At 40.3% G+C, this 24,917-nt stretch overlaps 1 protein-coding gene across 3 annotated transcripts in view; it reads right to left on the reverse strand.

The window, feature by feature from the left end:
* Positions 1 to 22,506, reverse strand: part of wbp1l (WW domain binding protein 1 like) — a 37,918-nt gene extending 15,412 nt beyond the window's left edge. The window contains exon 1 of one of the 3 annotated variants that reach the window (XM_018095202.2): positions 21,907 to 22,506. In XM_018095202.2, the coding sequence (XP_017950691.2) occupies positions 21,907 to 22,270 (364 nt within the window). In that variant the 5' untranslated portion in view covers positions 22,271 to 22,506. Of the gene's footprint in view, positions 1 to 4,090; positions 4,301 to 21,906 lie in introns of those variants that run through there. The other 2 variants (XM_012965829.3, NM_001097326.1) reach the window with 2 other exon arrangements.
* Positions 22,507 to 24,917: the final 2,411 nt, after the last annotated feature.

Raw genomic sequence — 24,917 nt, forward strand, 5'->3', positions numbered from 1 at the left:
GTTGCTAGGTTGAGTTGGACATTAACAACTGCTGAAAAAAGCTAAATAGTTCAAAAGAAATAAATAAAAACACAAATAATAAAAATGAAGACTAATTGCAAATTGTCTCACAATAGCACTTTCCACATCATACCAAGAGTTAAAACAACCCCCTTTAGTGTCACTTTATGGCTATATCTTACATTGCTAGGCAATTAGCGATTGACTGTCTGGCAGGCAAGCAGTTAAAGTAGCACTGGTCAAGGTAAGAAACTATTGTTAAAAATAGCAAGCATAAAAAAACCCCAAATTCTATTCAATTTGTCATGTGAATGTGGGTTATGTAATAAAATGCAATCCAGATGTTAAAGGGGAACTCCAGCTTCTGGACCAAAATTTGTTAAAGAAACCACTAGTATACATATCACTTATCTGTTCCTCCAAAAAGTAAGAATAAATGCCATTTTTATATGATGAAATCCAGTTGCAAAACAGGTCTTCTCTTTCTGCATTAAAGAAAATCCTGGCAGGGGAGGAGGGACTAAAACACTGATGTCACAAATTGTAACAACTTCTCCACAGCTTACAGACAGCATGCAGGAACTACATAACCCACAAAGCATTGCACTGTGATGTTCCTTTCCTTATTGACGTCATGTGTCCAGGGAATTGTGGGATTTGAAGGATGCAGGCTAAGGACAGTTGACTACTGCTATTTTTTTTTTTTTTTTTTGAGTCTTAAAGGGCTGGAGCTCCTGTTAGGAGAAACCCGCACCATCCCAGGGTAGTAGCTGCGAGCCTGCCATCCTCTTCATTTCTTTCTTAGCGCCACTTGCACATTCACAGTAGAGTAAAAAGTCAAACTTTAACAAAAAAGTTGGCTTTTTTCCTCTACTGTGCAGGTGTGGGCCCCGGGATCCCAAAGAAAGAGGAGAAAATGAAGAGGATCGGAGGCTCGCAGCTACCCCGGGCTGGTGCGGTTTTCCCCTAACAGGAGTACTAGCCAGGGTAAAAGTTAAGCGATTACAATCACTGGTACAAACATCTGGCACCCACCTGTGATTTTTACCTTTCCTTCTCCTTTAAAGTAGCCAGCCAGATCAGCTGAACAGGGGGCTGGGCTTAGGGAACTGTTCCAAACAATAGTATTATATTAAAAATCATGAAAAAGGCTGTATATTTTTAACTCATGTATATAGAAAAGTTGCTTAAAATTAAGTTTACTTTCAAAGAGCTTAAGTTGTGTATGGGGTGGAGTTCACTTTCAATAAATCCCTGCAGCACCCAAACAAATGGGGAGATGCTGGGAGCTGCAGTTAAATTTCTATAGGGCCAAGGCCAGACAGAGATCCGCTTCAAATGAACTGTGAACATTTATCCCAGGCAGCTGCAGGGTGAGGGGGAACATATCCAACCCGGTAAGAGACGGGAAGCAGCAGCAGCAGTGGGTCAGAAAGGGAGGTTGCAACACGTTCCCCTGATACATGGGCAGTTCAGTGAAGGTTCAGGACAAATACTTGGCAGTGCTCCTACTCCAAACTGGGAGACAGTGGGGTTGTTTGCTACTGGTTCAGGCCTCTGCTAATGCTACTGCTGCTGAGTTATTGACTTTCTCTCTCAGACACTGCCTGCTGCTCAGCAAAAAAAAAGGGCACATGGGGGAAGGTCTTTTAGGGCGAGCAAAGAAGTGACATTTGTTTATATGGTGCATTAACCCAGTTACAGCCAGAGGCATTTGAAAAGTTAAATTGTTTTCCAGGAACTCAGTGCCTTGCAACAAATTCTATTTCAGCGCTGGGGTCCTGAGTTCAATCCCAGCCAGAGAATTACTGGCAAGCAGTTTGTATGTTCTCAACATCTCTGTGTGGGTTTCCTCTGGGTTCTCTGCTTCCTTCCACACTTCAGGACCATACAGGCAGGTTAACTGGCTAAACTGACCATAGTGTGTGAGAATGTGATAGGGACTTTTGATTGTAAGCTCCTCTGGTGCAAGGACCGATGTGAATGATGAATAAACTCTGTAAGGAGCTGTGAAAAAGTGTTGGTGCTATATAAATAACTGGAAATAAATAAGTAAAAATAAATAAATATCTGGCACCAAGATGCCTCCACATGGCACCCTGTGGGGGGGCGCTTTATGGTCTGATCAATGTTCCCAGAAGGTCTCCTCGTGTAGCGCTGGCCCGAAAGATCCGCTTGTTTGGTGGTGTCAACATACAACATATGACTAGATCTTTTCCCGATATGCCCACCTTGAGATGGGCAATATTGGATCAATCTGATTGTTTGGCCCAGGAGTCACATTGAGGGGATGCAGGTCACTGGGGACAAGGACCGCATCAATTAGATGATAACCCCTTCCCCCCGAAGGGGATTTTTAAACCTGCCCATCAGCTTTTATCAGCCATATATGGCCTTAAATGATGACTGTCATGAGTATATATGGAAACACACTTATGAGGCAGTAACAACCACTGTAGTAAACTGCAGCACTTAGTATCCTCCTACTGGTGTTTGTAAGTTACCCACACATATAGGCTGGAAGGTCTGCTCTTGTCTTCATTAAGCACTTATACAGGTATGGGACCAGTTATTCAGAATACTCGGGATCTAGGGTTTTCCAGATAAGGGTTTTTTCCCGTAATTTGGATCTCCATACCTTAAAGAAGAAGGAAAGGCTAAGTTACTGGGGGGGTGCCAAAATGTTAGGCACCCCCAGTGACTTTTCTCGCAGGGACACCAGCCTGGGGTAAAAGGTAAGCGATTAGAGAACTGCACCAGCCCAGGGTACCTGCAGCGAGCGCCTAACATTTGCACCCCCAGTGATTTTGTATCCAATAAGAATTATTTATATCTTATCTGGGATCAAGTACAAGGTACTGTTTTATTATTACAGAGAAAAAGGAAATTATTTTTTTTATAATTTTGAATTATTTGATTAAAATAGAGTCTATGGGAGATGGCGTTCCTGTAATTCTGAGCTTTCTGGATAACGAATCCTTTTTGTTGAATGTATTGTTGTACTGTACAGCGCTGCATGTACAAGCGGTGCTATATCAACACAAATATACACACATACATAAAACACATCTTCAAAATAGTTTGTTCCATAAATGAACAAATTTAAGGCTACACCATATCTGTTGAATAAAGGCAACAGGTCTGAATATACCACATGCCAATATAGAACAAAGTATTAAAGGGGATGTAAATCCAAAAATAAAATTCTGCCTTTTAAAATAAATTATTTTAAGAATCTTTAAAAAAAAAAAAAAAAAAAAAAAAAAGAAAATACTAAGTTGCTTACAGTTGCAATTTTCTTCATTAGGCAAAATACTATTTTTGGGATGACATTCCCTTTTAAATTGTCTCTGCACAGTTTCAAGGATATCATAGAGCCCAGGCCTCCCATGTGAAACAACATCAAATACAATACAAGTACAAGGAATTGTTTCCTTTATAAAAAAGCTATTTGCCAAGTTCCATTGTTTGATGCAGTAACAAAGGGAAAAAAATTCACCAACAGAAAAAAAACAAAGAAGAATTGAATTTAAACATTAAATATATTCTGATGGCTGCCTGCCCTTATAATACACAGGAACAGAACATATACAGAACAGGACACAAGCTCAACAAAGGTTAAAAAAAAAAAGTTTTTTGATGCCACAGCAGTTTATAATTGAGAATAGGGGGTAAAAAGGAACTCATATTTTACAGTGGAAACTGGAAGGTGAGGGCACTTAACTATATAACAAAATATAACTTCAGCATGTGATTTCCCTACAGATATAAGAAATCTAGAGTCCCCTACTGCCATCCTAGAGGTATAACCATGGTGTGTGATCTTGGAGAAGAAATACCCCCTCTCCCCTTTTATTCTTTGGTTCAACCCGGAGCTTCTGTTTGTGGAACAGCTCCCAGCAAGCTAATGCCCCCCCCCCACCCCACCCAATTACCCCTGTTACCTACTGTATAAGTAAATAACATGCAAGCCATTCTGCAGGTAGTGCTCTAGTGCATATTACAAAGCCCCAAGTGGGTTGAGATAATAAGAAAAAGGACAGATTGTCCCTTTGTTGGGAAAAAACAAATCTCCACAGAGAGAGGTTACCTGTCTCAGCCCTAGGAGAAAAGGCATTGTGCAGCAGTATCATCCTCCCCACCAGCCTTTCATCTGACAAAGAGCTTCGCCCGGGGCTGCTCTCCTCCTCTGTACTGGGCAGTCCCGCTGTAGACCTATTTAAACCAGGCCTTTATTGGCAGGCATATTAAGTAAACAGGGTCCTGGGACACAGCATGCTCTGGCTGCCCTCCTCCCCTCTCCACAACGTCTCCCTCCCTAACATGACAAATCGGAGATGCCTGCCAAGCTGGAAATGACATCACGTCAGACTTAGCAAAAACTCAGAAACAGCTGTTCTTTAACTGCTACTGGGTCAGAGCGCTAAGACGCCACTGCCGCCATAGAGCGCTGCCCTTATTCTCTAATTATGTGCACAGACTGGTTTCCTTGCCTTGCGGGCTGACAATAGCATTTGCTGCCATGGTATAAATACCTGTAGTGAGTTGGGTGGTGGATCCCTTTGTTCTTAACCATAGCTGTTATTAAGTTCTATAGACTCAAGTTTAATGGCTAATTGAGCATTTGAACTGCTGCTGCGGCAGCCAGACGATATCAGCAGTCACAACATCCCTATCGGCCTGTCACACTTCTCCATGAAAAACACAAAGGGTAGTTTTAAGCAGGATGGACCACTACCATCTTCCCTTACCTACCAAAGTTTTGTACTGTGCAGGAACCATGTCAGAAAGTCTGACTACAGCACAGGAGTTACTTGGGTAGGCAGGGGAAGCTGGAGCTGGCCTGCCCTGTTAAAAACCACCTGGTGCCTGTGTATTTTCCAAGAAACAAGAGCGACCGCCAAGTCTGGAATGGGATTTAAGGCCCTGGCATTTCAAGTACAGGTACCCAGAGACCCACAGCCCCCACAGGCCCAATAAATAGTGACTGTCTATGGCATCTTACAGCAGCCCCTCTGGCATTTGCCTGAATCCACAGATTGCCAGTATACGCCTGGGTAGTATCTAACAAATTGGCACCTCCAGCCCCCAGTTGATCTAGTTTCCAACGCCCTTTAAACTTGCTTTTTATAATTGAATTCTAGTCGGAATTCACACAATATACAATACAGTAAGATATATTTAACCTCACTTCGACATAATAATAATTGCTTTTAGATCCCTAGCAGATGTTAGCCATCATTTATTTTTCCATTTACTTTTTGTTTCAGTACTAGTCAGTTTGAAGAAGCAAATAGCAGATGTCACATCTTTAACATTAGCAAACACTACAATTTCACATGATCTTTCCCAAAACAGCGCTTTTGTTGCAGGGGCTAATTTGCTGTCCAACATTAAGTAACAGGAAATTTGCAAGGGAAAATCCCAAATGTATACAACAAAGACCATCGTTATGTTCCCAGTTGCATAACATATCACAAAACTTGACACATACTAACAATTTTATATTTTCACAACATGGCGTGGTGAAGCTGTTGAATGCAGTAATGACACACAGGTCAATACCCCTAAACAGGCCTCGCCCTACCTGAACCTAACCTTGGTCAACCAAGATTTATTAACATGCTCTCAACCTGCCCATTTCTGGAGGGGGCAGAATGCATTTATAAAAGGGGATCAGACAGTCGCCAGAGGGACATGGAGTCAAGTCAGGCCTGCTGCCTGGCTGAGAACCAATGAAGGTGTAAAGACCAGATGCCCAACTGAGGCCAGGGAGACAGTCCTTCCAGCCTTAATTTATCATGAACGGAGCAACAAACATGTCCGATCAGAAGCAGCTCAGTTTCAAGCATTTTGATTAGAATGCAGCTCATTTCAAAGCAGCCATACGAATGTCCAGTCATTATGGAGCATCCTGGCCAATGTTATCTGGTCACTTATACCCACCATTAGACTGGCAGTAGTGGGACATTATGAAACACAGCAAAAAACATTTCTATTTTATGGTGATAAGAAACATGAGCAAAACAAGTGCCTACAAAACAAAATAGCTACCAGAAGTCTAGAGAGGAAAACAGCTATTTTCCCTGCCAGTCAGAGATAATTTGTTCAGACAGTATTCCCTGCTTAGTCATTTTCCTTAAGTTCTGTAGTCACAATAAAGATGTCTAGAATAACTCCCCCAAGTCTCTTACAGAGAAAGTGCAGATTCTGTGATATTTGGTATACATATAATAATACATTCCAAAATAATCAGTAGCAGGAACCTTTAATAAATAAAGATCTTATTTCTCATGAAGTGTTTGCGTGTATATATATATTTTCATACAGCCCTATTTGTGTATATGCAGCACCATTTAGTCTAACACATAGGCACAGGAGAGATGGGGACAAAACGGTACAATGATAGGAGGAAGAAGTGCCCTGGTCAATGGAGCTTACAATCTAATAGTGTTAGAGGTAAAAAGACATACAGAATATGGGGTTCCCACACTGTAAAATATAGGGACATTAGAAGTGACAGAGAAATGTCATGCAGAGGTTTTTGAACTTTTTTTGGTTGTAAGGGTGGCCCCTTTAAAGGGATTACATCAGGGATCCCCAACATTTTTTTTTACACGTGAGCAACATTTAAATGTAGGGTCACTGACCCTACAGCCAAAAAACTATTGCTCTGTCAGGCTACAGTTTTATAGTTATTTTTACTTTTATAAAACATATTTTTCTATTCAGGTTCTCCCCTATTATACCAATCTCTCATTCAAACCAGTCCCTGGTTGCTAAGGTAATTCAGACCCTAGCAACCAGATAGCTGCTAAAACACCAAACTGTAGAGCTGCTGAACATAAAGTGAAATAACTTAAAAACTAAAAAAAATAAAAATGAAGACCAAATGCAAATTGTCTTAGTATATTACTCTACATCGTGCTAGACGTTAACTCAAACATCCCTTTAATTTAGATTGTAAGCTCTACGGGGCAGGGACCTCTACCCTCTTGTCTCTTTGATTCTTAACCTACTGCAACTGTACCTTGTATTTATTTGCATTTAGTAATACTTTGTATTTATTATTTTAATAACCCCCTGTTGTATTAAGCTATTCTACTGTACAGCGCTGTGTACATAAGTAGCGCTTTATATATAAGATATACAGATATACATACATACAAAATATACCCCTCTAAAGTTTCTCATAAAATGAATGAAATGTTCTGCGTTTCTTTTGTCAGTTGTTGCTACGACTTTCATTCCATCATATTAGTGACTGTACCGATATTGCTTGGGTATTGCCTCATTCTCAGAGAGGGAGGAAACTACAATGTAGCACTGAGCACAAAACAGGCAGACAAGCCTAACTGCCACATGGTGCTGCACAAGTGCTCCTTATCAGTAAACAACATTACACAACACAGTGCAAGCTCATAGGGAAAGCCATCAATATGATAACATTCTGTTCCCAACCTTGCAATCCCAAAGCCTGAACATGCACTAACAAATAACAGCAATTGGTCAACCTGTGTAAAACTGGCAAGGGTACATTATTGACTGTCTGTAACTGCCCATAAAATGAGTATTTTGTCACTCAAAAACACCCTGATATATGTGCAATTGCCATAAGTAAATATTAAATCCTTAGGGGCTGGCCATTTCCTGGTGCTACTGGCCCTTTAATTTGGAGAGAACAATTAACAGCATAGTTGTCAAGGATGTTCATGAATAGAGAAAGCAAACATATTCAGTACATTAATTAGTAGTGTTTGCAGACAGTGAGCATTATTATCCAGCACAGGTTTCCCTTTATTATCTGTGTAGTTAGTTGGAAACAGCATGATGCGGCACAATGATCTATGGCTGGTTACTTATGGGCAGGCTCACGTCACGGGCCATTATAAGTGAAGAGCTGCAGTGTTATTATACAAAGGATTCTTTTTGTTTCAACACAGACCCATCCACCACCGAAAGAACATTGTCTAAAACAATACACAGGCACACAGACAGATCCAAACATGCTGCCCTTGCACGATGATAGGCACATCAGAACCCCAGCTGCCAGGAAAGAATATACTGATAAAAGGGGGCTTTTAATTAATTTGTATTTTTTTTTTTTTTCAAATTTCATGTCGATTCAGTTGTAGCTATTTGAACAACTCGTTTCTTTATGTTACAGTTTAACCGCTTTAGTTGTATCCATATACATAGTCCAATAAAGGGGACTGTGTATGTCCGTATGAATAAAAGGCTCATTACCGACGGGCACTGCACAAGAGAAGGCAAAGACGCAGGCAAAGTCAGATATATGGTTGAAAATTAAATACACCCTAATAGCTTAATAAAGAAGTCATTCTATGTGAGGAATGCAACACCGCCATTCATTTAAGGTTACACGCTACAATTAGAATCATTCTCATGACCTTTGGTCATAGGAAAGACGGTTTGTCCACTCTACTAACGTCAAAAGCTGATTAGTCAGATATGCAGGCAAAAACAAATTCTTTACCCCATCTAACGATTCAGCATTAACGTTACGATGTTCGGGCACCTTCAAAAGGCTCCTGATCTAAATTTTCAATCCTGCCCAATCAATTAGGTGACAGATATCCATGGCTTTTACCAGTATCGGTCGTCTCGTTTCCCACGAAACACGCACAGCTTATCATACAAAACTTTCTGTGATAATATCAGTGTGTGTATGGGCACCTTTAGTTTTCTTTATGGTAACTGAATCCGGGCAATTTTTGCCCATGACCTACCCCTACTACTTTCCTTGCTCTGCCCCTGCAACGGGTGTAAATAAAGGAGCCTCCATCAAAACCTGGGAGGGATGACACTGCAGGTCTATAGTTTTAGCTAGGGAAAAGTCTCTAATACAGGTATGGGACCCGTCATCCCAAATTCTAGGGACCTAGGGGTTTTCTGGAAAAGTGATCTTTCCGTTGTCACGGGCGACTAATGTCCCCGCAATGCCATCCCACTGGCTAGAGTGTAAATCGTCGGTGGGATGGCATACGCCGTAATTTCCCGAAGTCGCCTTAAAAGAAACTTCGGGTGACTTAGGCAAATCGCGGCACTGCGTATGCCATCCCACCGCCGATTTACATTCTAGCCAGTGGGAGGGCATTGCGGGGAGATTAGTCGCCTGCGACAACAAAGATTTGTCTCCCTGTGTGTCACTGCCCTTAAAAGGTACTTAAAAATCATTTAAGCATTAAATAAACCCAATAGGATTGGTTTGCCTTCAATAAGGATTAATTATATCAGTCAGGATAAATTTTATTTTTTTTATATTATATTATTACAGAGATAAGGCTGATGCCACACCGGGCGTATGGCGTATATATTTTCAGCAAGCTGAAAAATGCTTGCCGAAAATATGCACCATATGCCCCTACCTGTGCCTGTACCGGAATGAATGGAATACGCTCGGGTGCAGGCACATGTAGCCGATATCTGCATAAAAACGAGAAATCAAAGTCGGTAGGAGCGTATGGCACATATTTTCCCCAAGCTTTTTTTCAGCTTGCCCAAAATGTACGCCATACACAGTGGGGCAGATTTACTAATCCACGAATTCGAATCCCGAATGGGAAAAATTCGGATTGGAAACGAAAATTTCTGAAGATCACAAATATCCCGAAAATGCTTACGAAAAAATCGTATTAGTCATGATAATATCGTATTAGCGATCCGAAAGTCATGAAATTTTCATACCAAACCATTGTAAACAGCAGCAGAGCCTTTCCGAATTTTTCGCACGGGCGCGAAAAAAAATCACAGAGAATACGCTCGGAGCGTTTGTATGAACGCTCCGAGCGTTCGTGTCTTGGTAAATCTCCCCCAGTGTGTGGCATCAGACTAAAAGGTAATCATTTTTAATCATTTGAGTTATCCGATTTATATGGAGTCTATGGGAGATGGACTTTCTGTAATTTGGGGCTTTCTGGAGAACAGGTTTCCGGATAACGCATCATATCTCAACTGTGGATCGGATCATATTTTATAAACTTGCTTACAATTGGGTAAGGGCCCTAATTTGCCCTTTTTTTCCCCTTTTTCCCTTGTTTGGTGAACAAAGGAGCCAAAATTATACTATATCTACAAATAGGAAAGCTCCATGAAATGCAAGTCAAAATGTTTGAGTATATTTGTAATACGTTCTAATTTTTCAGGTTACAATGCTTTCAGTAAATATAATGTAGAAAAGGTATAGAACATTAATTTGAAAGTCACCTGTAACCAGATCTCAGACACTTTTCAGTTCTGCTGGGCCAGAAACCTGACTGTGAATATTTTAATTTACCCAAGTGTAAGTGACATAATGCTTGTTCAGATATTCTCAATGGAAAAAACAAATCCACCCTAGAGGTGTAGTTAACATTGCTGTTGATGGAGAGTGCAGCCCATGGCTGATTGGCAAAGTAATTGATCAAGCAATTTGGCCTGTCAGGTTGCTGCAGTACAAACCCCCATGCCCCCACCCTGTGTAAACAACTTTTTGCCTGATCTGTGACTGTTTGTAAGGAAAGAAGGAAAGGGTTAATCAGTAGTGAGAGGCACCCTTCAGTGACTGTTAACCTTATAGCCCTTATAGCACCTCAGATGTTACCTCTATAATGGCTCAGGGGTGCCAAATTTGCACCCTCCCATTAACCCTTTCTTTGATCTTGAAGGGACCTCCCTCCAGTGGGATAAACAGAATGAAAGAAGGAAACAGTGACAAACTCAACACATGTAAATTAGGATACGGAAGGGTTAAAGAGCGTTATGCGCAGTGAAAAATTTTCAACATCCATGTTAATGTGACAAAAAGTCACGTGATTTTGAGAATTTGGTTCGGCCAGGAGCATGGATTCAGCCAAATCCGAATCGTGCTGAAAAAAGGCCTTGTAGATTGTAAGCTCTTTTGGGCAGGGCCCTCTTCCCCTCTTGTATCGGTTATTGATTGCTTTATATGTTACTTTGTATGTCCAATGTATGTAACCCACTTATTGTACAGCGCTGCAGAATATGTTGGCGCTTTATAAATAAATGTTAATGTAATGTAATGTAAAGGCCGAATCCCGTGCATCCCTATGAATTATGCTTGTTGATAAATTCTAACATGAATATTCTGAAAAAGTGGTGCTGGGTAAAGCTGGGTTCTAACACCAAATCAAATACTTTTTCACTGACAAAGACAAGAAATCCTCTCAACCAACCCATTTCACTATAAATGCAGATGCTTTGGGATCTTTTTCAATGGGAAATAATAGCAAGAAGACAATAGCTGCAGTATGTGTGTTTGTGAGATCCACTGCACTCACCCATGGCTCATTAAACATTCTGTGCATTAAGCTACTAAAAATGCCCTCCACTTTAACATAACAGGAATTGTTTATCCCTATAATGCAATATATTTCAGCTGGTTAAATCAGTGACTCTGGCATAGTTGATCAGCTTGAATATTCTGCAATATATGGACAAACAATCCCTGTATTGTTTAAAGGGGAGGGCATTTTTAGTAACTTAATGCACAAAATGTTTCAATGTCATATTATATAAATATATACACATATACAGGTATGGGACCTGTTAACCAGAATGCTCGGGACCTGGGGTTTTCTGGATAAGGGGTCTTTGCATAATTCGGAAGTTTACAAAAAAAGTATTTAAAAAGTAATTAAACCCAATATAATTGTTTTTCCTCCAATAAGAAGAGTTGGGATCAAGTACAACATTCTGTTTTATTATTACAGAGAAAAAGGAAATCGTTCTTAAAAATCTAACTCATTTCATTAAAATGAAGTCTATGGCAGATGACCTTTCCGTAATTCTCAACTTTCTGGATAATGGGTTTCCGGATAAGGGGTCCGGTGCCTGTATGTATGTATACACACACATCTTCTTGCTATTGCTATTCTTGCTATTACATAGTTACATAGTTACATAGGGTTGAAAAAATACCATTGTCCATCAAGTTCAACCCATCCGAGTAAACCCAGCACACAACCTATACTAACCAATCTATACACTCACATACATAAACTATATATATACAACCAGTAATACTAACTGTAGATATTAGTATCACAATAGCCTTGGATATTCTGCTTGTTCAAAAACTCATCCAGGCCCCTCTTAAAGGCATTAACAGAGTCTGCCATTACCACATCACTAGGAAGGGCATTCCACAGCCTCACTGCTCTCACCGTGAAAAACCACCTACGCTGCTTCAAATGGAAGCTCTGTTCCTCTAATCTATAGGGGTGACCTCTGGTGCGCTGATTGTTTTTATGGGAAAAAAGAACATCCCCCAACTGCCTATAATCCCCTCTAATGTACTTGTACAGAGTAATCATGTCCCCTCGCAAGCGCCTCTTTTCCAGAGAAAACAACCCCAACTTTGACAGTCTAACCTCATAGCTTAAATCTTCCATCCCCTTTACCAGTTTAGTTGCACGTCTCTGCACTCTCTCCAGCTCATTAATATCCTTCTTAAGGACTGGAGCCCAAAACTGCACCGCATACTCAAGGTGAGGCCTTACCAGGGACCTATAAAGCGGCAAAAATATGTCCTCATCCCTTGAGTCAATGCCCTTTTTTATACAAGACAGCACTTTATTTGCTGTAGTAGCCACAGAATGACACTGCCTGGAATTAGACAACTTATTATTTGCCATTGGAAAATATCCCAAAGCGGTCTAGATTGAAAGCAGATCTAGTATCTGCTATTACTCAACATTATTTATACAAGTTCATTCTTGCACAATAGATTCCCATCTTTTTCTCCACAGAAGACCAGTCATTCATTAAGCGCAGACAGAGCACATTGGGCACCTCACTTCAAAATTTCCCAACATTGTTCAGGGGAAAATATATAAAAATACAAAGCTAACAGTAAAAATAAAATAAAAGACCAAAACATACTAGCGTAGGGATATCTATGTAAATAGAGATGAATGATGCTTGCGTGCAAGGACTTAAAATTATATTTAGTAGGTTTCAAATAACCCACATAATCAGTTCCATAAGTAGCTTGTAAACACTCCCTTACAAAACACTGGGCAGTAAAAGGAAACAAAACAAATATACCCTGAATATAAATTGTGTATATTAGTGTACTGAATTCAGTTCTCCCAATGAAAATGAAAGAAAGATTGGTTTAGATATGGAGCGGCTAAATGCTAAGCACTGCTTTACACCATGTTCAGATGGATGGCCGAGCTGAGGTGCATCTGGACATGGGTTTAGCACAGAGGAGTCAAAAGAATGTTTGGACAGACTAATGTGTACCGGTAACAATGCTGCAAGAGCAGAACATATGCACAGCAATAGAACAACATGCATCTACCTCCAACTTAAGGGTTCTGATCCTATGGATACTTAAAGGGCTTGTTCGCCCTTAAATTCAGACAATGTGCAGTTGGTTTTCTTTTTTTATTTTCTGTTATTTACCTTTTTGTTCAGCAGCTCTCTAGTTTGGAATTTCGGCAGCTGGTTGCTAGTGTCTTGTTTATTTTAGCAACTGGAATATGAATATGAGAGCGACTGAATAAAAAGATAAAGAATGAAAACTAATAATAAAATTGTAAGCTCTCAAAGCAATAATTTTTCGTCACCTGGGGGTCAGTGATTTGAAAGCTGGAAAGATGTCAAAACTAAAAAAAAAATAATAATAATAATAAAGACCAATTGCAAAGTTGCTAGGAATACAATCAAATTCCCTTACATGCACGTTGCAACCCTGAATACACATTATATAAGCATGTTGCTTAAAGGGGAAGTTCATCAAATTAATTTTTGTATGACAGACATTGATTTTCTGAGACAATTTTAAATTGGTTTTCATCTTTTTTGTGGTTTTTTTTTGTGGTTTGACCTTTTGTTCAGTAGCTCTCCAGTTTGGAATTGCAGCAGCTATCTGGTCGCTAGGGTCTTGTTTACCTTAGCAACCAGGCAGTGGACAATGGAATATGAATAGGAGAGGGACTGAATATAAAGATAAGGAATAAAAAAAAAAAAAAAAACTAAGTTCATAGAGCAAAAGCTTTTTGGCTGCTGGGGTCAGTGAGCCCCATTTAAAAGCTGGAAAGATGTAGCAGAGGAAGGCAAATTATTATACCTATATTAGGTATACGACACTCAATAACATACTAAAAGTTAGCTAAAAGGTAAACCACCCCTTTAAGTGGAATAGAAATCACTTATGGACCTCAGCCCAATGATATACTGGGACTCACAAGCTCCCAAGGCACACTGACATGAAAGCAGACCTGAGTGTTTTGGGGCTGAAATCCACCCTGTGTGCACAGTGACAGGTAGCAAATATAGGGCAGATTGATTGATTGACTGATGTTCTGTCCACCCACTGGCACGCAACAAGAAGCAAGAAAAACACATTGCCTGGAGAAAAAAGAAACACAAACAAGCAGCAGATTGAAAAGGATGCTTTTGGTTTCACTTTGAGTTCTTGTTATGAATCAAGATATTAAAAATGCATTGAAAGGCAGTCATCAGGAACATAGCAACAGTGTAGTTCGAAATGTTTATGCCTCAAAAGGTCCAATAAAGCCCTATTTGTACCCAGGCTGTTCTCCTCTGCAATGATGCATTAGATGTAACCACTGCTGACAGATCTGGACTGGGATTCAAAGTAAGCCCTGGCATTCACAGAGACCCAAACAGCCCCCCACCAGCCCAATAAATAGCGACCGTCTATGGCATCTTACAGCAGCCCCAATGGCATTTCCCAGATTCCACAGTTTGCCAGTCTGGGCCTGATTGCTGACTATTATTCCCAATGAAAGTGAAGTGCAAATTCCCTGGTTGCACCATTGGTTTGCCAACTCGCCCTTAGCTTAATGGCTTGGACAGTTTCAGTTTAAAGTAGAACTTATTCATCATACCTAGATACATAAAAGCTGTATTCCTTTGTATGGCAAGACAATATTAGAAAACAAAAACCAGAGCGTATTTAGGGCTGTACAATTTCAATGGTCCCTTTACATTCGGTTTCACATTTACGTTTGCAGTTGCCCATAGCAGTTTATTTTGTATTTGGGATTGGATTACTGAAAGGAAATCTACACTGGGTGAGGCCGTAGAGATTCATTGTCACCTAATGCCAAGGTATAAACACACTGAGAAATAGATCAGTGCAAAAAGTAAGCAGAAGGCTTCCCAAATACAGTGCATAGGGAACACAGGTGCCCTGTTAGAAAAGCTACTTTTTCAGGGGAAAATTCAAAAGCTAAAATGAATTTTTTTTAAATAGCTTTGATGCATCACATTAAAATAAAAACTGAAGATTTTTAACTTAAAAAATACATTGTCTGTAAAAAAAAAATTCTATCCAGTATATTTCATTCATGCAGTGGGATTGCTGCACATAAACTGAACTACAGCAGCCCTGTGACTGTCACATATTGTTCCAATGTCAGTCTGTCCTATGCTTTGCCGCACACATGTAGCGTAACTGCCTACTGAACACACATGATCACTAATTAAAGGCTCTGCAAGCACAAGCAGAAGGGGTATTTCTTACAAGTTGAGTTTTTTTGGTGCTGGTTTAGGCCAACTGACAAAAATAATATATAATAATGTACCCCCTGTTGTAAAATATAATAATATTATAGGTCACAGAGGAATTGCATGACCAAAGAAAAGCCTGAGGCCTGAGGATATCATTTACAGCATATTCAAGGCTCTTGTGTATTATATTATTATAATGGCGCCGCCAGCAATTATTGTGTATGGAACTTTGGTAAATGAATGACTTGAACTATAATTTGTCCCATTTTTTACTATCCAGATACTGAGAGGTTTCAGCAGCTGAAACTAGGGTCCAAATTTCCTTAGCAAGCAGGGAGTGGTTTGAATAGGAGACTAGTATATGAATAGGAGAGTACCTAAATAGAAAAAATAAAAGTAATAACAATAAAACATAAAAATAACAATAAAACTGTAGCCTCACAGGGCGACAAGTTGTTTCTTGGCTGCTGGGGTCAGCGACCCCCATTTGAAAGCTGCATAGAGTTAGAAGATGGAGGCAAATAATTCAAAAACAATAAAAAATAAATTAAGACCAACTAAAATTAGAATTGGCCATTCTATCACATACTAACAGTTAACTTATTGGCAAGGTCACACACAGCAGATTGTCATCCTGCGGATAAGAGCAGGCTGACAATCCGCTGTGTGTGACCTTGCTCTAAGGGCTCTGGCACACGGGGAGATTAGTCGCCCGCAACAAATCTCCCTTGTCGCGGACGACTAATCTCCCAAATGCTAGAATGTAAATCGCTGGTGGGATGGCATACGCGGCGGCGCGATCGCGGAAGTTGCCTCTCTTCGGCGAATCGCTGGCGCCGCGTATTTACATTCTAGCCGGTGGGATGTCATATTGGGGTGACTAATCTCCCCGTGTGCCAGAGCCCTAAAGTTGAACCGCCCCTTTAATTACAACAGTAATCACATGTTTTAGATTAGAAATACAAAAGAAGATACAATTATTGTACAAGTTATCAAAAGACAGGGGGTTTTCCAGATAAAGGGTCTTTCCGGTAATTTAGATCAAACTATAAGTTTACTAAAAAATTATTTAAACATGAAATAAACCCAATAGGATTGCCTTGCCTCCCTTTTTACAAATAAAAAGGCCATAAACACTGCTCTTACACTGCTGTTAGTTTCAGAGGGAAAACCAAAGGCAGATAAACACTACATCTAGATCATATATGTCAAACACAAGGCCTGGGGGCCAAATCCGGCCCACCTGGCTGTTTTATGTGGCCCTTGGTGAGTGTGTCCGACTATCCAGTCTGATCAATTTCCATTTTCCTCACATAGTAACTAAGACTAAGGGGTATATTTATCATGCTGTGTAAAAAGTGGAGTGAAGCATTACCAGTAATGTTGCCCAAGGCAACCAATCAGTAATCAGATTTCAACAGTAGCAAAGCATCTATTGGCTGCTATGAGCAACATCGCCGGTAATGTCTTACTCCACTTTTTACACATTGTGATAAATATACCCCTTGGTATCTTACTAAGTACATTAATAAAAAATTTGGCCCTCGACTTAGCCTGTGTTTTAGATTTCGGCCCCCTTATGTGACTGAGTTTGACACCCCTGATCTAGATTAACAGGATAAGCTTACCAGCCCTATTAATATTTTAAAAATTTTTAAAGAGCATCCTATCCTTTTTCTCAGCTTGAGTCAGCCAATGTGTATAGTGTGCCTGCATTCTCAGCCCCATGGTACTCCCCAAGATATATTCATTGTAGCTCTTGCTGTGTGCTATTAAAGGGGTGGTTCACATTTAAAGTGATACTGATACTAAAAAAAAAAATAGTCTTCAAAATATTAATGTACATAAAAAGTTACCTATAGGCCATTTTGATCATTTTTGGCTGATAGGGCTGCTTTTGTAAGTAATTGTTACTTGAATGTCCTAAACCTGGCTTCTATTGCTAACAGATTCCTGCTGCACAAATATGGCAGCCCCCTCATAAAGGAACATGGGGATCAGATAAGTAATGTAAAAGCACTGGGCAAGTACTTTTAAGGCAAAATTATAAATAGCATGCAAAGACAATGTTATGATAGATGTAAAGAAAAGGTTTAATTTCTGATGTCAGTATCTATTTAAGTTTAAGTTAATTCTAAGCAACTTTTCATTTTTTTTTTCAATTAGTTGCCTTCTTCTTTTGACTCTTTCCAACTTTCAAATGGGGGTCACTGACCCCACCAGTCAAAAAACTATTGCTCTGTGTAGATAAAAAGTAATATGATTTTATTACTTATTTTGCTATTCATCTTCCAGTCTCTCATACAAACTCCACTCCCTGGTTGTGGAGGTAATTTGAACCCTAGCACCCAGATAACTGCTGAAATTCCAGACTGGAGAGTTGCTAAGCAAAAAGTGAAAAAACTAATTACAAAACATGAAGACAAGTGCAAATTGTCTGAGAACATTACTCTCTATATTATACTAAAAGTTAACTCAAAGGTGAACAACACCTTTAAAGCAGTGTGGCAGCTCTCATTTATATGTATAAAAAGAAATCATTCCTGTACACACTATAAGATATGCAGCCAAACTAGACTGTCTTCTGTACAAACTGTCCCCAGCGCTTCCTTTTGCAGTGTGTACAATAGGATTTCCTGGATTATGCTAGCATTAAGGGCAGAGGAAAACAAACCGTTTTACTAGTAACAAAGTATCTCTTAAACACCCAAGTCCTGAGAATTACTAAATATGTGCAAATTAATGCAAGGCTCTTACAAGCTGCTTATTAAAGAGAAGTGTGATTACTGTGCAGCAGCCTCCCAGCATGCCTACTCCCCTACTGCGGTTGTTTTTACAATGTCCCATGTGCTGTTGTCCTAGGAAAGTCATTTTTCTTGGGACTGTTCCCTCCCAGGTCAAGAGGTGGGATTTGTCTAAGAGATAAGCAAGGTGGGGGCTTACTGCCGTACAAACCGAGAAACCGTGATCACTGTATAGGAAAGTGCAGAATCTTTTATTTTATGGCAGACAATCAGCAAATCTTGGGATGGAAGAGGAAGCTCTGTGCAAATTTCCTGGAAATGATCTGTGTGGCTGTTTATTTCATTCAGGAACGTAACATGAACCATAAATAATAACACCACAGAGAGGAGCACTGTAGATGAGATAGGAGAGGCGGGCATCTGGCAGGCAGGCTCCCAAACCCATGGCTGGGAGACTCATTCACCAGATGTGAATATCTTTTGTTTCCTATATTCCTCGAATACTTGTTTTCAGCCTAGAATCACATGCAATCTGCATAGTAAACAATATTTCTAGTCTTGGGAAGACAGAGAAGGATATCAATAAATGTAAATGGACAGCTATGGCGTCATGGAATGTCGCTAATGACTCCCCTAGGTACCCACCAAACTGCTTATGTAACAATTAATGTAGCAATGAGTAAGGAGTAATGAGAAAAAAAATAGGACAAGTACAGTCACCCAGAATAAAATATACCTTATTTAAAAGCTGGATTTTCTTTAGTGGTCTTTAAATGTTCAGTAAAACTATATATTATTATACACTCAGAGTCAAAATAAATAATAAGCAGGAGCAGACCCGGAATGAAGTTCAAAATAGGCCCTGGCATTTCAAGTACACAGAGGCCCAAACAGCCCCCCACCAGCCCAATAAATAGTGACTGTCTATGGCATCTTACAGCAGCCCCTCCAGTATTTGCCAGAACCCACAGATTGCCAGTCCAGACATACATAGGAGCCATGAATATGCTGTAAAATAAATCCTTATGAACAGAGCTTAGTGATGTCATGTTACAAAACTTGTGTTTCATAATAATAATGAACCCCATTCTAAAACCGTAGGATAGCAGAATGTACCTCAAAGATCCATTGCCTATATAAAAAAAGAAATTTGGTTTTGTCCTTATACAGTCACAGAACACTGGGTTGCTTTAAATATCCTTACATTTTACAGCAGGAGGGATATTATACCAACCTACTGGATGGGACCTTGCTTCCTATTGACCACTGGGTGCTCAGTAATGTCTATTCAAATTTGTATGCAGGACTACTTGGATAGCACCTGGTTTCCTATTGACCACTGGGTGCTCAGTAAGGAATATTCACATTTGTATGCAGGACTACCTGGATAGCACTTGGTTTCCTACTGACCACTGGGGGCCGGTAATATCAATAAACAATATATTTACCAGCAATAACTGACTGCTGGCAGAAATGTGTATTTACATTTGTATGGACCACCAATATGACATTTTGGTCGCCTTTGGGAACAGGGTTAACGGAGACAGAAGCATCTCGGTAGTGCACACAAACTGAATACACTTTTATTCCAGAAATCTCCGAATGACAGGAAGCCCATCTCACATAATGTCCATTCTAAGCAAATAATTCTGATATTTAAAAATCATTTCCTTTTTCTCTGTAACAATAAAACAAAACCTTGTACTTAGTGGTAACTGATGTGGGTTGAGAAATCCTCGACCTGCACCCAAACCTAACTGACCCAGCTTTTTCCCTTTATTTATATAGGCCTGTGCCCGCCCTGCAATAAAGTCACAAAAGAGGCGGGGCGTGTCTGGCACATACATATAAATTAGAGAGCCGGCAGTGTTAGGTCGCGGGTGGGTGAGCTCAACACTAACCTGTCCACAACATGCAATCCATATTGGTGGCAAAACAATCCTACAGTGTTTGTTTAATGATCAATTTTTAGCAGACTTAAGTTATGGAGATCCAAATTATGGAAAGACCCCTTATCTGATAAACCCCAGGTCCCAAGCATTCCGGATAACAAATCCTATACTTGTTAAAATGAAATGAAATGAAAAAACAGCAGCACTCCGGAAATGTTGTAGAAAAAAAGTGACTTTACTCAAGTGCACACGGCAGTGTGCACTTGAGTAAAGTCACTTTTTTCTACAACATTTCCGGAGTGCTGCTGTTTTTTCATTTTATCCTGGATATTGTTTTACCCTGGCTGAGGGTTCAGCTTGCACCTGGGGCTACAACTAGCCGGTTTGTCCATTGTGTAGCACACCTTAATCAATTTGTTGATAAATCCTATACTTGTACAACTTTATTTATACAGTGCTGCTAGCAAACGCAGCAGTGCACATCATTACGATACAGTTCAAATACAAAACATCAAGAACAAACATTGCAATAAACTGAAATACACAATTACATAGGCCATTAGCCGTGTGTTGAGACATATGACGAAGGAGGCCCCTGCACTACACACACAGCTTTGTCTAGAGTGATTATACATATAAGCCATGAATATCCTGCTAATTATATCCTTATAAACAGCGCTTAGTGATGTCATCAGTTATAATCAACATTTAGTGGTGTGCCTTGAGTTACACGACTTACTGACACATATTATAACAAATCATGTACCCCGTTGTAAAATGGGAGCATATTAGAAGTTGGTAAGTAGCTGCAAGTCCATCACCGGGAGGTACAGTATTCTCTATAAATTACATACACAGGAATGTCTTCTACAGGCTCAAATATAAATGTACCCCGGGGGCCAAATTACAGTGCTTGAATTGCTTTTCCAACTTCTCAGGAAAGTCATGCAGTTATAAACGAAAGCTGGTAAGTATACAGATTCTGTGGAACCGGTACCAAGTAGAATTATATTAACAACAATGCCATAGCCATAATACAGTTTTAAAAAGATAACTACATAACTGACAAATATTCAAGCAAAGGGTGACATAATTAATCAGGTATAAAAACTCAACATATATTATAAAAAAATAAATAAATAAATAAATAAATATCATGGTAGAGATGCCAATCACTGCTCTTGTTTACTTGTTGAACACCAATATATATGTATATATATGCATTGTATACAATGTAAATAGGAAGAACACAAGTTAATGAAAAGGTTTAAAACAATCGAGTAAGAGGCACCTTATAACTGATTGTTTTAAACTTTTCCATGAACTTGTGTTCTTCATATTTACAGGCTGAACAATAAAGTCAGTACTCATAATTATTGCAGCTATAAATACAGTAAAATAATAAAAACAATAATAATAAATATTTAAGGCAGTCAGGTACCAACACCACTGTATGTTAGTGCCACATGGCCCCCAGAGGTGCCAATCAGGATCAACTGCCCCCATTGCCCTCTATACTGGTAACTAACACTCCATGGCAAATAAAAAGACACAAGTTGAATGGCAATGAGCTCAGGCTTGGTATTAGCTGCGCTTGATAGAGCGGCACTTCCAGCATCCCCTACAGGGAAAGGGCAGTGAGGGTTGCGGTTGTACCACAGCTGGTAACGCAAGGGGTTGCCCCACGCTAATGTACCGGAATGTGACAGCCATACACCCACCATATACCCACCATGTACCCCCTTATTGTTCCTTCTACTCACCGGGGACTCCACGCTGCCGGAGGCGCTGCTGGGAACAGCCTGGGACAGCAAAAGAGTCATGTTGCCGCTGTGTTCCCTTCCTCCTCTCGGCACCCAGTCCCTTCCCTTGTGCCTCTCCGACAGGCTCCTGTACCAGGCACACAGGCAAGCTCCGACAAGCCCACCTATCTTGACTGTAGAACGACCAGGCCACGCCTACCAGGAGCGGATCATTGGACTTTTCTTTTAAAAGTTCACAAAGACCCTCTCGCTGATAGGCTGCTGCCGGCACAGGAAGTCGCCGATGATTGGTTGTAAGTGTGTCGGAATCTGACAGCCATGTTGAGAGAGGCGGCTCAGTGCGCAAGATGCAGATTCTTTTCATAAACAAGTTCGTTTCGACGCTGCGCGGTTCCGTTCTGATTGCAGTGTTGTTGCCGCAGGGGACGCAAACTGAGCAAGGTCCTCTTTATTATAAGCAGAGGTTTGCATACGTTCTACTCCTGTCAAAAAGACAATAAACTGCAATAAACAGATGCCCCCCAATATGGAGGCTTTTCACGGCTACAGTTTCAACTTATAGCTTTCTTTTCGGCTGTCTGGGAATGCTGGGAATTGTAGTTCAGAAGCTGCAGTTTAAAGTGCCATTCTTTCCTACAGTAGCCAGTGCAATGCCAGTCAGGGTGAGTGAGGCCAAAGCAGCAGGTTAGGTTGCGCCAGGTCCCTGGGCGTAGACGAGTTGTTTTCTTGCAGAAATCAGCTGACTTCGTTTAAAGGGACAGAATATGGGAAGCCCTGTGCTCTCATGGCTTGTTTGTGTTGCTAATATAAGATCCTTAAGGTGTAATAAACTCTGCTGTGCCCACTTTTAGGGCTTGGCAGGCAAGGAGGTGGGGGAAATATAGATTATAAAGTATTTTATTGGATTTTGTTATGATTACACATTAGGGATATACAATCTGCAGCCCCCCAGCTCATGTTTATCTGCAGCTCTGAAGGAGTCTGGGAGTTGATGTTACTCAATGACAGGCTGGTTTTACAGTACAAATCCCTGAATTATGTGATCCCACTAGAACTGGTGCTGACTTCTTTGGCTCCAGCCTAGAGCAACTGCAACAGTAGGGCTACCGGACCAGAACATGCCGCCTGTCCAATTGTTAAAAGATATGGTAATCATAACCACAGGACGACTAAAGCTGGCCATACACGTGGCGATCTGACGATGTTTCAAAACATCGTCAGATGTGCCATACACCATTCAGGGCTGAATCGGCAGGTAAGGAGGTAGAAACAATAGGATTTCTACCTCCTTCTGCCGATTCAGCGCTGAAGGGAGATTTTGATCAGGCGTCTTCTATGGCGCCCGATCAAAATTTTCCAACTGGTCCGATCGGCGAGTCGGCCGATATCAGCAGCTTCCTGCGATATCGGTCGACTCGCCGACATACCATACACGCACCGAATATCGTACGAAACGAGGTTTCGTACGATATTATCGGTGCGTGTATGGCCACCTTAAAGCTTGTAGTGTAGATGTCCATTAAATACATTTATATACACATGACAATAACCTTTGGGGGTGCGGGTTTGCAGTTGCAGAGCTGTCAAGCAATCCTGTTTCATCAAGGAGATAATGATCCAGTCCTGTTGTTTTTTTTTAGGCCTGAATCCCTTTTAACACAAGATGATAACTTGAAATAAGGTCACAAAAAGACGTGGAGTGGATCATTATCTCCCTTATGACATGGGGTTGTTTGACAGCTCTGCAACTGCCTCTCCTGTTCACGCAGAATTTGATTTATCACCAAAGAATGAGAATAAATGTGCTCTGTGCAGTGCACACACTCTCCCAAATGGAAGGGCTGAAGGATTTCGTTATCCAGAGTAACTTGTAGATCAGAATCTGGTGTTAAAGGTGTGGGGTTTTTCAGCAAAAGGCCTTAAACAATTTATTTATCAACAATGTCACCAAAATTCACCCGAAGAGAACTCAACTCTTTATGCACTTGTATAGGATTCTATTGCTATGTTTATCAAATTGCCCTATTTCGCCCCTTGATAAATATGCTCCCAAAAATTCAATATATTAGTTTTATGGCAAAGAGGGAGGTTGAATTTACATTGCAATTAGACATTTCTGCTGAGTATGAAGTTTTATATTATGGCAAAATTGGGAAAAATCAGCCAAATCTGCAGTTTTACTACAGGTATCCCCACATTTACTGAAAGGTCTGTTTAAAGAAGGAAAAGCAAAATGTTATCAAATTCAGTGGATCTTCCTGGCATCTTGCTACCCTTGTTGGTACACCCAGTTTCAAACTTACCCCCCTTACATCTCCAGCACTTAGACTTATGTAGGGGATAGACTGGCTTGTGTAAATAGGGCAACTGTGTTGTTCTACAATTAAAAAAAGCCTAATTTCTAGCCCCACTTGGGCCCAAAAAGTTAGTACCAAAATAACATTTAGCATTATATTGCCTCTATAGAAAAAGTCATAACCAGAACAATTAGCAATAAGGCACTTTATGGGCTTTATATAGTAATTGCAATAAGGGAAATTGGCCTCATTTTTAAAGAAACAATGGCTGAAATGGCTAATATTTAAGTTTTTTTTTTATCATACCAGGTTCAATGGGAGTTAGAAATCTGATGAGGACTGGCAATGCTAAACCCTGTGGGGTAGAGAAGATTTATACTGCATGTACGTATGAATTATGATGCCATGTCTGTGAATAATCTTAGTTACTGATCCCAGCGCTTCCCAGAATGCCACCTTGTTTGCTTACCAACTTTTTCTTTTTTTTTTTTTGGTCAGTTGTTTTCTCAAGACAGATATTGCTAACCTGGTCCAATCCACAGCTGGCATAACACAGTGTCCAACATTTGATGCCTCGTTTAAAGGTCAGCTTCACTCCCTGGTGCTGGGGGAAAAGGTGTTCTGTTTGGAAACACTTATGAAATACCCAGACCATTACTGTTTAATTGCAGAAATAGACTGAATTTTAAACAGCAGTTCAGGTATCAAATCTCC

Source organism: Xenopus tropicalis, chromosome 7, assembly GCF_000004195.4.
Source record: "Xenopus tropicalis strain Nigerian chromosome 7, UCB_Xtro_10.0, whole genome shotgun sequence".
Taxonomy (NCBI): domain Eukaryota; kingdom Metazoa; phylum Chordata; class Amphibia; order Anura; family Pipidae; genus Xenopus; species Xenopus tropicalis.